This window comes from Macaca nemestrina, chromosome 14 (assembly GCF_043159975.1).
Source record: "Macaca nemestrina isolate mMacNem1 chromosome 14, mMacNem.hap1, whole genome shotgun sequence".
In the NCBI taxonomy this organism is placed as follows: domain Eukaryota; kingdom Metazoa; phylum Chordata; class Mammalia; order Primates; family Cercopithecidae; genus Macaca; species Macaca nemestrina.
In genome coordinates this window covers 65,100,761-65,117,306 of record NC_092138.1, presented here as the reverse complement: position 1 = coordinate 65,117,306, position 16,546 = coordinate 65,100,761, and the positions used below count along the sequence as shown (strand labels likewise).

At 49.7% G+C, this 16,546-nt stretch overlaps 2 protein-coding genes across 9 annotated transcripts; both read left to right on the top strand.

Annotated features, from left to right (window-relative positions):
* Window positions 1–126: 126 nt before the first annotated feature.
* Window positions 127–10,602, top strand: LOC105485745 (family with sequence similarity 221 member B). 7 transcript variants are annotated; one of them, XM_071077991.1, is made up of 7 exons: window positions 129–742; window positions 3,079–3,706; window positions 3,867–4,010; window positions 9,017–9,127; window positions 9,633–9,652; window positions 10,018–10,137; window positions 10,521–10,602. In XM_071077991.1, the coding sequence occupies exons 2-7, from the start codon at window positions 3,079–3,081 to the stop codon at window positions 10,578–10,580; spliced, it is 1,083 nt and encodes a 360-aa protein (XP_070934092.1). In that variant the 5' UTR covers window positions 129–742; the 3' UTR covers window positions 10,581–10,602. The 7 variants fall into 7 exon arrangements, with proteins under 7 accessions (XP_070934093.1, XP_070934092.1, XP_024649815.1 ...); XM_024794047.2 differs by having other exon boundaries at window positions 252–742; window positions 3,079–3,676; window positions 9,633–9,830; window positions 10,309–10,602; XM_011748206.3 differs by having other exon boundaries at window positions 254–742; window positions 9,633–9,830; window positions 10,309–10,602.
* LOC105485746 (histidine triad nucleotide binding protein 2) lies at window positions 10,599–16,397 on the top strand. Of its 2 annotated transcripts, none has more exons than XM_071077993.1 (5): window positions 10,599–10,622; window positions 15,574–15,714; window positions 15,809–15,913; window positions 16,019–16,091; window positions 16,212–16,397. In XM_071077993.1, the coding sequence occupies exons 1-5, from the start codon at window positions 10,614–10,616 to the stop codon at window positions 16,301–16,303; spliced, it is 420 nt and encodes a 139-aa protein (XP_070934094.1). In that variant the 5' UTR covers window positions 10,599–10,613; the 3' UTR covers window positions 16,304–16,397. The 2 variants fall into 2 exon arrangements, with proteins under 2 accessions (XP_070934094.1, XP_011746514.2); XM_011748212.3 differs by lacking the exon at window positions 10,599–10,622 and adding an exon at window positions 14,309–14,453.
* The last annotated feature ends 149 nt before the right edge of the window (window positions 16,398–16,546 follow it).

The following is a 16,546-nucleotide window of genomic DNA, read 5'->3' as shown; positions in this document are numbered from 1 at the left end:
GCTCAATTGGTCCCTGTCAGTAAAGCCCGCCCCCGCCCTACTCTATTGGTCTCCAACTTAGTCCTGCCGGGCTTCGAGGACACACAGACTCCGCCCCCGCCCCGCTACCCAAGACCCTGCCTTTCTCACCCAAGCACAGAGCCCGAGGTCCCCTCAGATCCTCACAGCCCCCAACGACCGGCCCACAGATGTCTCAAAGGAAACCTATCCTCACAATCCCAGACTCCCCCGGATATACGCACAGATCTCCGCAGATCCTACCCAGACACTCGCTCACAGAGATCCCGCAACACACACCCCACTTTTCAGAAGTAAACCCCCTGGGCTCGCCCCCTCGAGGCCCAATGCAAGCTCCTCAGGAGACCGCACCCACCGGGGAAGTGACTAGACCGCCGTTGCCACGGAGACTACTAGGCGTTCCAGTTGCCCTGGTGACCTGTGCCTACTCTCCCGGCCCGGGTTCCGGAGGCTTCAGTCAAGCCCCTCCCTCATTGGCCCTGGACCCCTTGTCCCTACCCACTTCCCCAGGTCATGCCAGAGCTCCTTTGCGAAGTTCTGCAGATAGCCAAGTCCCCTCCCCAGATAGCAGACTTTCAGGCAAGGCATTTCAACACGCAGGGCCTGCAGCTGGGGCACGTCCACAACCAAGAGCTTTCCCTCCCTGAGGATCAACACCTCCCCCTGTCATCCTAAGGCAAGGTCTTGACCTAAGGACTGGTAACAACCAAGCCAAAACCCAGAGGTAGGTAATTTCTCCAACAGCCCTCCCCCTCCTCCCCCTAAGACCTCTGTCTCTCTCCCACCCCTCAGTCCCTTCACATTCTGTACTTCTTGTTGTCGTTTGTTGTTGTTGTTGTTGTTGTTGTTTGAGACAAAGTCTCGCTCTGTCCCCCAGGCTGGAATGCAGTGGTGTGATCTGGGCTCACTGCAACCTCCACCTCCCAGGTTCAAGTGATTTGCTTGCTTCAGCCTCCCCAGTAGCTGGGACTACAGGCACGGGCCACCATGCCCGGCTAATTTTTGTATTTTTCGTAGGGACGGGGTTTCACCATGTTGGCCAGGCTGGTCTCGAACTCCTGACCTCAAGTGATCCACCCGCCTTGGCCTCCCAAAGTTCTGGGATTACTGGCATGAGCCACCATGCCTGGCCCACATTCTGTACTTTTCATCCTTACTCTCCTCCTCCACCCAATTTCCTCCTCCCCTTCTCTTTCCCCTTCCTCACCTTCCATCCTCTGGTTCTCCACCCTTAGGCCCCTTTACTCTCTAGCTGACTCTGGTCATCTTCCTCCCCATAATCCTACCTCTGCCCCTAATTCCCTTCCCAAACGTCCACTTCAAAAAGGCTCTGATTAGTTTAAGGAGTGATATATCTAGTCTCTCTGGAACATGGGGGGAAATTAGGGAGCATGGAAATTTAAGGCAGGAATCCTCAGGCTGTGTTGAAAATGATGACAGGCCTTGAATGCCAGGGCCAAGAAATTTGGACTTAATCCTTTAGACTGAGTCATGGAATGTTTTTAAGCCACAAAGTGCCAGTGTTGGGTTTGCACTTTAGAAAGATCCTGACTGGGTCAGGAAGGAGGACTACATCCTTACAGGATAAATTAGGTATATCCCCCTCCCCACAGTATCCTAGGCTCACCCCAGCACAACATCAATTTATTTGTATTGCCATTGTTGGTTATTCGGTCTTTCTCTCAGACTCAGCTCAATCTAGAGCTTAGCACAGTGGCTCAGTAAAAGCATCAGATTAGGCTCTTTGTAAAAGTATAAGTTACATAAATCCATGAAAGAATGGGTGAATGGATTAAAATGCTGTGGATGGAAGTAGAGGGGCAAAGTTGTCACACAAAGGCTGAAGATGATGAGAACTTGAATAAAATTGGAAGGGAGAGGAGAGAATGCATTTGGGGAATATTTAGAAGATAGGAAATACAGTTATTGGTGCCTGTTTGAAGATGGAGTCTAAGGGAAAAGGAGAAGACTAGGATAATTCCCAAAGTTCAGTTTTGATGCCTGTGGAAACACTCAGTTAGAAATGCCCAGCAGGGGCCAAGCATGGTGGCTCACTCCTGTAATCTCAGCACTTTGGGAGGCCAAGCAGGGCAGATCACCTGAGGTCAGGAGTTCAAGACCAGCCTGACCAACATGGTGAAACCCCGTCTCTACTAAAAATACAAACTTTAGCCGGGCATGGTGGCACATGCTTGTAATTCCAGTTACTCGTGAGGCTGAGGCAGGACAATCACTTGAACCCAGGAGGAGGAGGTTGCAGTGAACTGAGATTGCGCCACTGCTCTCCAGTCTGGGCAACAGAGCGAGACTCCATCACAAAAGAAAAGAGAAGGGAAGGGAAGGGGGAAGAGAGAGGGGGAGGGCAGGGGAGGGGACAGGAGGGGACGGGAGGGGAGGGAAGGGAAGGGAAGGGAAGGCCAGCAGACAGGTGGATATGAGTGTGAAGTACAGAGGTTGAAAGAGGTCTGAGCTAGAAATTTGAATTTAGGAGTCATTGGTACACAACTGGAAGTAGTTGAAGCTTTGAACATGAATGACATCATTAAGGGAGGAAGATGTGTGTGGTGCTTAGACAAAACCAGGCTGCATGCAGAGTCTTGCCTTATGCGACATAGCATTCCCCTGCACTCTCAGGAGCCAACCCCAACTTTGGCTTGGTATTGCCAGTCTCTAAAACTCCATGGTCTGACCTCCAGGGTTTTACGAAATGCCAAGGACCCTGCTCTTGGACTGGCCAAGTGGCGGTGTTCAGACTCCCTCCTGGGACATGGTTCTCTGCTACCATCTACTGATGAGATTCTAACTACTTCAGTCTTTCAATCTTTAAATTCCACCTCCCTAACAAGCCACAGCAGCATGCCATATGAGGTCTGGACACATGGGTGAACCTCCTGGCATCACACTCTAAGACCCAGAGTTCATGTTGTTTCCCTCTGATATCTCAGGTGCACTGAGAATCTTATCCAAATTCCATAATGCACTGCGAACCCTGGGCTGTGCCCTGACTTACAGGCCCTCTATTTCCAAACTAATGAAGCCTGTACCCTGTTCTACCACTAGATGGAAGCAGATGAGATCACAGAAGAGCCTCATACCACCATGGATGCAGAGGAGCACCCCCTTTCAAAGGACCCCTCTGCTGAGGACTTACAGGAGAACCGTATCTCTGAAAGCTTCTTGGAGCCTTCCACCTCTGAGACCCCCTTAGAGCCCCATACCTCTGAATCCCCTTTGGTGCCATCCCCTTCCCAGATCCCCGTAGAGGCCTATTCCCCTGAAATCCATCAGGAGCCTTCCATCTCTGAGACTCCTTCAGGGACCCCTACCTATGAGGCTTCATTGGATAGTCCCATCTCAGTGGTACCAGAGAAACACCTTACTCTTCCTCCCCAATCACGAAACTATGTCTCTCTGTCTTCCTCTGATACTTTGAAGGAAGACCTCTCCTCTGAGTTTTCTTCCAATGAGGTCCCATGGACAAGGAGGTCTACCCATTTCTCTGAATCTGAGAGCCTTCCAGAACACTCTCCTTCAGGCCCTTCAGCCCAGGTCCAAATGGACGCATCTGAAAAGCAGGAGGAAGAAGCAGGAGAGGTTGAAAAGGGAGTAGATGCCAGTGACAGCACTGATCACACAGCCCAACCTGGACACCAACTAGGCAAGAAGAAGAAGAAGAAAGGAGTTAGCTGTAATTGCACCTGTCCTCTCCCCTGTCCTGTTCTCACTACTGTTCACTGTTCTTGACTTGCCCCAGGAGGAGGAGACTGGGTTACTCTTGGACACGGCCCCTTCTCTTAGTTTTAGGGCCTTCTCACTTCCCCCTGGTTACTCATCCCCTCCCATCCTAGGTTACACAGCCCGCCCAGTGGTCCCTGCTAAGCAGACAGAGCTGGTGGAAGTGGCTAAGGCAATGCATAGAGAGGAGTTTGGTGCTCAGGTGAACAATCTTTTCCAGTGGGAGAAGGATGCAGCCCTGAATGCCATCCAGACAGGTGAGCCCATGTGGCCTTACCGAGGCCTGTGACAGGCCCATGGGCATCCTCTAATCCAAAAGATCTGGGAACCTGAACATTCAGCAGATAGCTGCCCCTTTTGGAAATGGCAGTACCACCTGTGTGGAAAAGAAGCAGGCAAGTGGGCCAAGGAATACAAGGGTGGATGCAGACAAAAAGTGGGGAGATTCATATAAAGCCCAGGTAGAAACAGGTAGCTGAACTAAAATTATTAAAAACAGAAGGGTCATGGGCCCACCCCAGATATAGGGCCTAGAGAGCCTACAGACCCTAAAGCAGAGATGGCCCAGGACCCTGGACAGTCCCCAGGAGACTTGCTGTTCTGACATGACAAAGACCTTAGTCCCTTTGGTGGAACTCCATTAAAAGGCTGACACCCCTGCATGCCAGGCCCATGCTGGGTGCCCAAAAGCTTTGAGTTCTGTTACCAAAGGGGAGAGCTGTGTCCTCTGGCCCTGCTGATTCCAAGCCACAGCCTACGATTAGTCCTCCTGAAAGTCCTGTTAGTGGCATGCTGCGTACAGATGAACTTGTAAAAACATGCCATCCTGTGCATGAGCATGTCTACCTGTGTTATGGAAATTCGTATCTATAGGGATTACCTTCAGTAAGAGGGCCACCCTGACCTGCTATAAGGATTCAGGTCTTTCTAGACTGAATTCAATAGATGTTATGACATTTATTTCGGTCCTTCATACTTCCTTTCCCTTTATGATGGGAACAGAGCTCTGATGACAGGCCTAAAATATAAAGACAACCAAGTAATTCTAAATGCTTATCCCTCCTCCGTGAAATTTACTTTCCCCTTTCCCATGCAGGAACCCTCCACCTCCCTGCCCTTGCCCCCCCACCCCCACCCCGCCCTGCCACCGAGCCAAGAAAGTCATAGTGATCTCATTTGTTTCCCAGTCTCAATTCAGGCATTGAAATGGCTTTGTTTGCTATATTAACATATTCGGTTACTCTTATTTTCTTGCAAATTCTGGCTGGCAAGGTTGCTTACATCTGTAATCCCAAAACTTTGGGAGGCTGAGCCAGGAGGCTCACTTAATTGCCCAGGAGTTAAAGACCAGCCAGGATAAGATAGTGAGACCCCATCTCTACAAAAATAAAATAAAATAATCCAGGCATAATGGTGCACACCTGTAGCCCCAGCTACTTAGTAGGCTGAGGTGGGCGGATTACTTGAGCCCAGGAGGTCAAGGCTGCAGTGAGCCGTGATTGTGCCAGTATATTCCAGCCTGGGTGACAGAATGTCTCAAAAAAAAAAAAAAAAAAAAATGCAGGATGTGTTCAGTTCTCTCATTCCCCTTCTTAGAACCTCCTGTCTACTCCCCACTCCTCAAGGCCACTGTATTTCTTTTTCTTCTTCAAATTGAACTTCTTCATCTTCCTGTTAAACAGGAAGTTTTATAAAGAAATTCGTGTCATTCAACCCTGAACAATTATATTCGAGGTCCCCTCCTAATAGTGGGGATGTTGAGTCCTGGGTAGTCCATAACAGTATATGTGATGTGTACAGAAATATCAAGTGTAACCTTTGTTTTTATTCATTCAACAAACATTTATTGAGCACCAACTATGTGCCAGGCATTGAGCTAGCTATGGAAGTGGTAATGCTGGTGGGGGTTCAAAGCCAAAATACTTGGCACTCTAATGAGAGATACCAATAAGTATAAGGACAATTATAATTCACTCTAATAATTGCTATAATCAAGGTTATCCTAGACTGCTGCGTGAGCAGGAAAAAAGGGGCATCTTATCTGGAGTGCTTGAGGAATAATAAGCCTTGGAAGGAATGACTTCTCAGCTGATATCTGTAAGATGAGTAAGAAGAGGTGGCCAAGTAAAGAGTGCTGTAAGATGAGACATGATAGGGTAAGGCACAGCAGGAATCTACAGCAATGCACTATGCCTGATGCATAGAGTGGTGGGGGAGAAGAGCCAGCTCTGCTCTAGAAGGGCAGAATTCTGTAGGCATTTCTGTGCCAAGCTAAAAGCTAGAATTATATCCTGAGGGCAACTGAGAGTCACTAGAAGGTTTTAAGTAGGACAATAACATGAGCGAATTTCTGTTTCTGAAAGATCACTCTGGCAATAGGCTAGACCGGAGAAAGACAAGACTGGAGTTGTGAGGCTAAGAGAGGAGGTATGGAAAGGCAAGTGAATACATTGTGAGGCACTGGTCATAACCAGGTAAGAAGTAGATGGGCTTAGGAAGTAGACAGGTTCAAGAAATGCTAACAGGCTGAGCATGGTGGCTTGCACCTGTAATCCCAGCACTTTGGGAAGCCAAGGTGGGTGGATCATCTGAGGCCAGGAGTTTGAGACCAGCCTGGACAACATGGTGAAACCCTGTCTCTACTAAAAATACAAAAAATTAGCCAGGCATGGTGGTGGGCACCTGTAATGCCAGCTACTTGGGAGGCTGAGGCAGGAGAATTGCTTGAACCCGGGAGGTGGAGGTTGCAGTGAGCTGAGGTTGTACCATTGCACTCCAGCCTGGGCAACAGAGCAAGACTCTGTCAAAAAAGAAAGAAAAGAGAAAAGAAAAGAAAAGCTAACAAAGTGAAACTGACCATTGGAACACTGGATGTATAGGATAAGAGAGAGGGAAATGCCTGGAATGCCACCTAAGTTTTGGCATAAGTAAGTGGTAGGATGATGGTGCCATTAACTGACTGCCTGGAAAAGGGTAGATGCTTGGTAGGCATGTGTTGGATGAACAGAGGACAAAGGATGAAAGCCAGGTTTGGAGGGAATAATTGGGCATAAGACATTTGAAGCGCTTATGAAACATGCTGGCCCAAGAATCTAGTAGACAGCTGGCCATACGGGTCTGAAGCTCGGGAGAAAGGGCTAGGCTGGAGACATTGTTCCTGTAAAGACAGCTGTGTGTTTTATGGAGCCATACTATGCATAAAGAGATGTCATCATGCAAATGTGATTATGTGATTGTGGAACTGGACTGTGTTAGACAGAATCAAAACGGCATCCCAAACAATGTCTCCTCCTCCGCCAGGCCTTGTCCACCCACAACAGGAAGGGAGTTTGGAATCAAGACAGAGAGTAGAGGGTCCCACTGGAATCCACAGCCACCTTCCAATTGTCCCACTTTAAGAGCACTAACACTTGTAACAGAATCTGAAGTATAGTCACCAGTCTCCCTGTTCAAACTCCAGTCTTCTTCATCTGAATGCTGGGCACTGATTCCTACACTAGTGCTTGGACTTGACTCCCCCTCCCCGGGTACTCCGAGCAGGCCTTGATCTATGGGCCTCACCTCCTGTTTTTTTAATGTATCCTGCTACTCCAGACAGAATTCAGAACTCCTCTAGTGGAATCCTGGCTCCCGCCCACCCGCATTGTGACTGCCTATACCCTGCTCTCTCAACAAAGCCTCCCTGGTGTAAGGGGGCAGTGGCACTACAGGCAATCAGCATCGAGACAGAAGCAGCAAAGCCAAAAGCCACATCTAGACAGGCTTTAGATCCTGACAGACTATGGGTAAGACAAGAAAACTTAATCTGAGGCACGGAATTGTGAATTGTGGCCCTGACCAGAGTCAAAGACCAGACGATGCCACTCTTCTTATTCGTGTTACGGAGCCTCAGGGTTATGCCTGAATACTGGCTCTCTCTTCCTCTTGAAGGAATGAGCTCATTTGTTTAATCAGGCGATCTACATTCTCTCAGCAACCATTTTGTGCCAGGCCCTGTACTAGGATTAGAGATATGGGTGAAAAGACAGCTCCCTTGGAGAACTCATGGATTAATAGGAATACAAAGGAATGGTCTATTATAATGCACTGTACTGCGATGGGAGTAGCACAAGGAGCTACGGATGGCAAGAGGAGGAGCCCAGACAGACAGGGGAAGTCAGGGACACCTTTTTAGTGGAGGTGACATTTCAGTTGAGCCTTTAATTGGGACTAAGAATCCTACACCTGGAGGTCCACTCCATGGGGCCTCATACAGGATTCTTGGCTAGAAGTTGGGGTACTCTCAGCTCTCATGGAGAATGAGAAAATCTGAATGGTGAGGAGCACCACCCTCACCTCAAGACTGGTCACGAAGTCAGGGATTCAGACCTCACTGCTGAACACCAGCTCTCAAGGGTTGTGACCTCTTACTGGTGCCTACTCTCAGGGACACTTCTTAGCCTCACTTTCCTTTCCACGCCTCCTTGCTTAGCCTCACAACGTATAATTTTTGGTCTTCACCGCTCATGACTGCTACCTACCCCTTTCTCCTGACCCTTGAAGAACCTTTGGCAGCCCTTCTTAGGTACATAGAGGGCACTGGGACAATAGCACCAGGAACACAGAGGGAGGTATTAAGGTACCAACCTGGAGACTTGAGAGGAAACCCTCCACCTACCTTCCAGCACCAGGGCTATCCAACCTCCTCCTCCTCTTCGGGACCTAGGAGCCAATCCCATTGTCCATACATCTGGCCAATCATCTTCCCTTTCCCTCACCTTAGACACTTCAAGAAAACAAAGCAAAGTTCAATCCCATTGTCTGTACACTTGGCCAATCATCTTCCCTTTCCCTCACCTTAGACACTTCAAGAAAACAAAGCAAAGTTGGGCTTTAGTGGGATCAGGAGAGGAGATGAGAATCCCTGTGGTCACAGAGAACTCAGTGAGATTCATGTTCAGCCTCAAACAAAATTTCATCTATAATCTTCCTGCTCAGAAACCAAAGACTCTCTTGAGTCATCTCTGGCAGGCTGACAGAGATGGAGTGGATCCTGTGTAGAAAGAGAACTGAAGACACTTGTGGGGTAATGAGAAAATCCCAAGGAAAAAGAAAATCTAAGGGGTAGAGGTGAGGACTTTCAGGTGGAGATAAAGATACCTGGGGGTGGGAGAGGTAAGTTCCCCCCACCCCCTCACCCCCATCAAGGGATAGGTAAGAACACTTTGGGGGAGCTTAGAATTTTTTTACTTCTCACTTTTCCTTATTAATCCTGCATACCTAGGTCTCTACATTGGCTGGCGCTGCCCCCATTACCTATGGGACTGTTTCCGGATTGGGGATGAGTCCAGATGCTTTTGTGGACACTTGTTGAGAGAGCACCGGATCATCTCAGGTAAGGGAGAACTGACCAGCCCCTCTTGAGTGTGGAGGAATAACTGTACTCTGTCATGTCTTGGGAAGTATGAGAGAGAGCATGTGGCTGGGCGCAGTGGCTCACCCCTGTAATCCCAGCACTTTGGGAGGCGGAAGCAGGCAGATCACAAGGTCAGGAGATCAAGACCATCCTGGCTAATATGATGAAACCCCGTCTCTACTAAAAAAAAATAATAATAATACAAAAAATTAGCTGGGCATGGTGGCACGTGCCTGTAGTCCCAGCTACTCAGGAGGCTGAGGCAGGAGAGTCACTTGAAGCCAGGAGGTGGAAGTTGCAGTGAACTGAGATCATGCCACTGCACTCCAGCCTGGGTGACAGAGCAAAACTCTGTCTCAAAAAAAAAAAAAAAAAGCATGTTTGAGTGCATGGGGGTGGCGGGGATGGAGGATGGGGTTGGCACAAGAAGGCAAGGTCCTATCAGATACTGGTCTAACCCTACCATCCATCCCCAATCCCACAGACATATCCGTGCCCTGCAAGGTGAGCAAGTGCCGCTGCCTCATGTTCTGCTTTATCCCATCACGCCCAGAGGAGGTGGGTGAGTTCTGGCTCAAGAGACGGGCCACCTTTGACCCCAAGGCCTGGAGGGCCCAATGTCGCTGCAAACACAGCCACGAAGAACATGCAGCCACTGGGCCCCATCCCTGCAGGCATCATGGTAACTTCTAGGGCAAGAGGCATATTGGGAACAGGGTAGGTGGGGATAGGATGCAGTCTGGGGATAATGATGGGGAGCGAGTATGAGAGCCTTGGGCATGCGGTCACTGAGGAAGAGATGAGAATGTGATCAGCTCCTGGGGATACCACCATTTCCTAAACTCTTCTTGGTTGCAATTTTGCCCCAGGCTGTTGCTGCGGCTGTTTTGAGTCTAATTTCCTCTGTGCGGCCTGTGACCGGCGCTGGGAGGAACACGGGACTTTCTTTGAGACCCAGAGGACCCGGCGACGAGGAGGGAGACCTCACGGTGAGGCAGAAACCTGGGACAGGGGGCCATTCCGGGGTCTGTAGTCAGAAGGCCAGGCAGGAAGGCACTCCCATCCTCGACCATCCCCTCCAGAACTAGTGCGCTCCCTCAGCCCACCTCCCCACCCCCCACCTACCTGCATCCCACATCTGCACTGGTTTTCACCCCCAGGAGCAGACTATGTACCTTTTGCAGAGATGTCTGTGCTCCGAGAAGCCATCCTCAGCAACTCTGACTTCGAGGCCCTGCCGATACAGGGGCCCTCTGGCCTTCCCAGCTCCCACCCTAGTTCCCCGGGACTCCCTGCCTCACACAACCTCCAGCCTGGCCTTCCTTCTGACCCCCATACCTGACCCTTTCACCTCTGCTCTTCCCTCCTCCAGGGACAGACACTGTCAGCAACTGGCACAGGCCTTTGTGAGTCTGGCCCAGATCAGCAATAAAAGAGGAGTCACTGGAACCTGACTTGGCTCCATATGGGGCAGGTAGATCCCAGCCCAGGGAGAGACTGCCTAATAACTTAGAGTTGACACCTATTAGGCACAGGAGAAAGCCTGGATCTGGCCATCTGCCTCCATCACACCCACATTTAAGCTGCCTGCTTGAAGGAAAGTGGCTTCAAGGAAGCCAAAAGGGAGGAAGTTTCAAGAAGGATAGAGTGGGAAGTGATGTTAGATGCAGTTGGGGCACCAATAAGATAAAGACTGAAAAGTATCCATTGGGTTTTGCAGTTAGAAGATCTCTGGGAGCTTCAGAGAGTGCAGTTTCACACTGGTGCAGTGGAGGCAGGAGTCAAACAGCAGTGAGTTTCAAGGAGTCTCTTAAAGAAGCTTAAGTCAGACAATATCCAGAGGGAGTTGTGGAGTCAAGGAAGCACTTTCATAGACAGGAAAAGGGAAAGAGGCCAGTAAACTAAAGGACCTTGAAGGACCCAGAAGAGAGAGAAGAGATGCCTGGTGAGACAAGATCCCAGAGATGGAGGAAAGGGATGAGGTCAAAGCAGAGGTAAAGGGATTTGCTCTGGACAGGAGAAACACTACTTCCTATGACCAAGAGGAAGGAAGAGGATGGAGCCTTCCCAGAGTTTCAGGGAACAAGAACCTGTGGAAGTTCCCCTCTGATGGCTTCTATATGCCCTGTGAAGTAGGAGATAAGGCCAATGGCTGGGGGTCCAGGGGGAGAGGGATAAGAGTAGGGAGTAGGAGACAAGAGAAGAAAGGGGAAGGTTTGGGAAGGCTAATGTAGGGAACTGGAGAAAAACCTGATCAGTGGGTAGTTTAGGATTTGGGCACAGTTGGAAGTGAGAACCTAGTTAGAGGAGCAGAGAAGCCAAATATTTAATGGGTTGATGATGTGAGGATATCAGGGAGGATGATCAGGAAAACTAAGCAAAAGAAGGCGTGAGGATGTGAAGGGAGCATACGGTACCAACAGGGAAAGAAAGTGATGCCAGGAGGCAAATGTCAGATTGAAAAAGGGAGCAGTCGGCCGGGCGCGGTGGCTCAAGCCTGTAATCCCAGCACTTTGGGAGGCCAAGACGGGCGGATCACGAGGTCAGGAGATCGAGACCATCCTGGCTAACACAATGAAACCCCGTCTCCACTAAAAATACAAAAAAATTAGCCGGGCGTGGTGGCGGCGCCTGTAGTCCCAGCTACTCGGGAGGCTGAGGCAGGAGAATGGCGGGAACCCGGGAGGCGGAGCTTGCAGTGAGCCGAGATCGCGCCACTGCACTCCAGCCTGGGCGACAGAGCGAGACTCCGCCTCAAAAAAAAAAAAAAAAAAAAAAAAGAAAAAGGGAGCAGTCAAAGGAAGAGAAGTCTCTAATGAGGTACAGTAGCAGATACAGGGGCAGGGGTTGAAGTACAGGAGACAGTGTTCAGAGGCTGCAGAGCATAACATCTTTCAGACGAGGGCAACTGTAGGTGATAAGTGCTTGGAGTAGAGAAGACTGTGGGCCAGGGATCAAAATCAGTGAATGTGGGAAGTGACTAGGAAGTCCATAGATTCTTATGGGAGTAGGAGATTCTAACACTAATAGGCTCTGTGACCCCACGCAAGTCACTGTCCCTCTTTAGGCTGAGTTTCTGAACCTGTAAAATAGGAATAACCTCTATGTTGCCTGCTTTCTATGAGAACCAAAGAAATAACTAATTTCAAAGTGCTTTGTATCCACCTATCCTCCAGACTGGCTTCCTTCCTCTTCCTAGATCCCAGATCCACTTATCTCTTGCCCTTCTCCAGGACAATTCTAGGGTCTCCCAGTGTCCCAGAGGCACCACAGAGAACTGCAACCTCTGGGGCCCAGAAAAGAGGCCATTCTACATTTCCTCACAATTAGGGGGGCCATCTGTTCCTCCAAAGGAAGGAATGTAATCTGGACTGCTAGGATCCCTGGGGAAAATCACAGAATCAAATGTCTGCCCTTTGGAGGAGAAAGGACTTTCTAACAATAATACAGCTATACAAAAGAGATTGTACTATCTCTAGAAGAGAGTTCGCGACAGTAGTTATAAGCGCCATGATAACCATTCACCTAAAACTAATTCAACTAATAGTCAACAATAGAGTTAGGATTACTCTATTAATACTCTATGATAAACTCATTGAAGGAAATAACAAGCAGCTAATACAAACTATATTTACATAGACTGTACAAATATGAAAAATTGATTACACATGGGTTAGTATCATATGCAATACATAGTATTACATATTGTGAAAAAATGACAGGAAACACCAGATGTTATTCATTCAACAACTACTGAGCACCTATATGTATCAGGCCATGTGTTAAAAAAAAAAAAGAAAAGAAAAAAAGAAAAACCAAAGAAACACAGTGGTAACTTGTTCTATGTGATGTCATACTAAAACTTACTTAGTGTCTGAGAACATTAGTATTTTGTGACCCCCACGTTTCTTATGTCAAAAATATATATTCCAGCAGTGCAAACCTGACTCATTGAAAACGCCAGGCACCGGCCGGGTGCGGTGGCTCACACCTGTAATCCCAGCACTTTGGGAGGCCGAGGCGGGAGGATCACGAGGTCAGGAGATGGAGACCATCCTGGCTAACATGGTGAAACCTCGTCTCTACTAAAAATACAAAAAAATTAGCCAGGCGTGTTGGCGGGCTCCAGTAGTCCCAGCTACTGGGGAGGCTAAGGCAGGAGAATGGCGTGAACCCGGAAAGCGGAGCTTGCAGTGAGCCGAGATCGCGTCACTGCACTCCAGCCTGGGCGACAGAGCAAGACTCCGTCTCAAAAAAAAAAAAAAAAAAAAAAAGCCAGGCACCGAGCTAACTGTATCACACACCTTTTCTGATTAGAAAAGAACAATGAATACATACTCCTTTGCTTATTATAATACTTGTGCGGCAAGATAGGACACTCCTATCTCCGCCTGCTCAAAAAAAAACAAATGCAAAAACCACAGAATTTTTAACCTATAGAGTGAATGCGTTAACAAGAACATAGAATTAAGGAAGAATTTCCCTTAGATAAGTACATTAAAATCTCCAAAATGCTCAAGGGACTAAAACTGCCCTTGTGGAGAAAATGCTGCGCATCAGCCCCGCCAGTTAAAACAAATAAGCAAAAACAAAAAAACACACCTCATCCCCGTTCACCTTTAGCCCCATCCCGGGTGGTTCTTGGAGCCAATAAGCGCCGGATGTCCCCAGAGCCCCGCCCTCCTCCTGGCCAAAGCAGCGAGAGGGTCTAAAATAGCCCTTTCTGCAGCAGGTGACGGAGCCACGCCCCCTTCCTCCCCGCGCACCAATAGGAACCAGACCTGAAGAGGACGAACCAAGAACGAAAAGCCCCACCCACTCGGGAGCCGCAACCTAGAAGCCAGGGTTGTGTATCAAATCCAACTAGGAGAAAATCCCACCTCCAGGCTCCTTAATCCTTCCAATGGAGCGGAAGTTTCGCTCACAGCGAAACTAGTTAGGGGATCCAATGGGAAAAGAACGTTCACACGGACTACAAGACGAAGCCAATGGAATGGAAAATTGTCCTCGCGTTGGTAGAAGCAGCCAATGAGATGAAAAGAGCCCGCCTCCAAAGTGGCTGCAGAGCCAATGGGACGAATCGTGCCCAGGGGCGCGCTCCAATGGGGTAGCAGGGCTCGCCCGGCCGCCGCTACCGCGCTTCCCCGCTCCCGGACTCCCCACCCCCGGCCGGCCGCGGAGCCGAGTGCTGACCCGGGTGAGAGATTCCCGCGGCTCCGGGAAGATGGCGGCAGTCGTGGTGCTGGCCACCGGGTTGCGCGCGGCGCGCAGAGCCGTGGCGGCCACGGGGGCGCGCGGGGGGCAGGTGAGAAGTGGCGCGGGAGCGAGTAGGGGGTCCTGCGGGCTCCGAAGCCATCCGGGGCCAGGGCTCCCGAAGGCGCGCAGAGCCGCGCAGAGGTCCTGCCTGTGGCCTCTGCCCCTCCGAGGCACAAGCTCCGGGGCTGTGCGGTGAGGTCGAACTGGTGGCTGCAGAGAACGAACTAGTGATGATCCCCGCCCTGCGCAGGCCCGGTCGCCGAGGTCGGGACAGGGTCACTGCAGCGGCTGCCGCCTTCTTTCCACTGCCTGCAGCCCAGCTGGCCCGGTGCCCCCTGCAGGAAATGAGCTTTCTCTTCATGGAGCCAGTGCTCTGCCCTCCTCAGGCCTCTGGCCTCCTAATGAGCACTAGTGTTAACTTCTCTTCTGCACTTGCCAGAAGTGGCTGGGAGGTCAGAGAATTCATTCCCTCCCATTCTCCCCCAACGTGATGCACTGACGTCAGCCTTCTCTGAATCCCCTGGAAACTGGGACTGCCTTACCCGCAGTCCCCTGGGGCTAGGGAAGCAGAGATCACTTAGCTGAACTCTTACCTCCACTCATTCAAGGGACAAGAGTTAAAATTCAGAGTCACATGTGACACCCAGATGAGGGGTCAACTAGTGTCAAACAGGGCGATTGCATTAAAACCTAAATAAAACAGGCGACAAGGCTTAAAGATCAGAAAACAACGGAAATAAGTGGAAATGTACTAACAAGGTGAGAGTGGAAAGAGATTCAAGCCATCGTAAGAGATTATGGAAACCACCCCTTTATTTTAGAAGCTGAGAGAAGGAATTTATCTGAGGTAATTCAGTGGTGTGGTAAGATAGGAACTGAGACCAAAATCCCCAGTATCTCATTCTAGATCCTTTCCCTAAACAGTGCTATATTTCATAGACATGTGAGCAGGAATCAACTGCACTGCTGAATCCTGGATAATAATACTGCCTGTTATCTAACCAGGTCCAGCACCATCTGGCCCTACCCTTTGCTGCTGGTGCTCTGAAATTCAGGAATTTTCCTCCTGGGTGGGAACCACAAATAGGTTCTTAGAAGGACGAAGTTAACAAAACCAGATCACAGGTTCTGCCAGCTCCCTCCTTTGAATATGGTCGATCTACCTTCAGGTCCGAGGAGCTGCAGGTGTGACTGATGGGAATGAAGTGGCCAAGGCCCAACAGGCAACTCCTGGGGGAGCAGCCCCAACCATCTTCTCCCGGATCCTGGACAGGAGCCTCCCAGCTGACATTCTTTATGAGGACCAGCAGGTGGGGTGCTCTTAGGACCCATCCCCTTAGGAATGTTGTCGATACCATCCACCCTGTTGAACTAATGTGGCCTCTGGCCTGTCACTGCCCCCAGTGTCTTGTATTCCGTGATGTGGCCCCTCAGGCTCCTGTGCACTTCCTGGTCATTCCTAAGAAGCCCATTCCTCGGATTAGCCAGGCTGAAGAAGACGACCAGCAGGTGGGAAGAACAGGGCCAGGGTTTGACTGGGAAGAGCCCTGGACCCAGCTAGAGGTCTTGCTCCCTATGAATGAAGCCACCTATGTCCCTCTGCTCTCCCTATAGCTTCTAGGACACCTACTCCTTGTGGCCAAGAAGATAGCAAAGGCTGAGGGCCTGGGAGATGGATACCGACTTGGTGAGTGACTTTTGGCCCTTGGTCCCTCACCTATGAATTCTCATTCCTACTTCTCAATATGATCTTCATTCTTTGACCTCTGCCGTGATCCTGACTCCCTAACCCTAAGCTCAATTTCAGTGATCAACGATGGGAAGCTGGGTGCACAATCTGTGTATCATCTGCACATTCATGTACTTGGGGGCCGGCAGCTCCAGTGGCCTCCAGGTTGAACCTGCCAATTGACCAAAGGACACCAGACTCTGGATGCTTGGATGGAAAGGGAAAAATTGACCCTGTGATACTAATAAAACTGTTATCCTTTAATTATGCTCTTTTGTCTTTAATATAAAATTTTATACCACAAAGGGGAAAGAAAACTGATTCAGGGCTATGATGCCCCTTGACTGGTCTGAGTGAAAGACACTGAGGAGGGTCCAACCTGTGGTTAAAGGTTGCCTGCAGATATGTAAGTC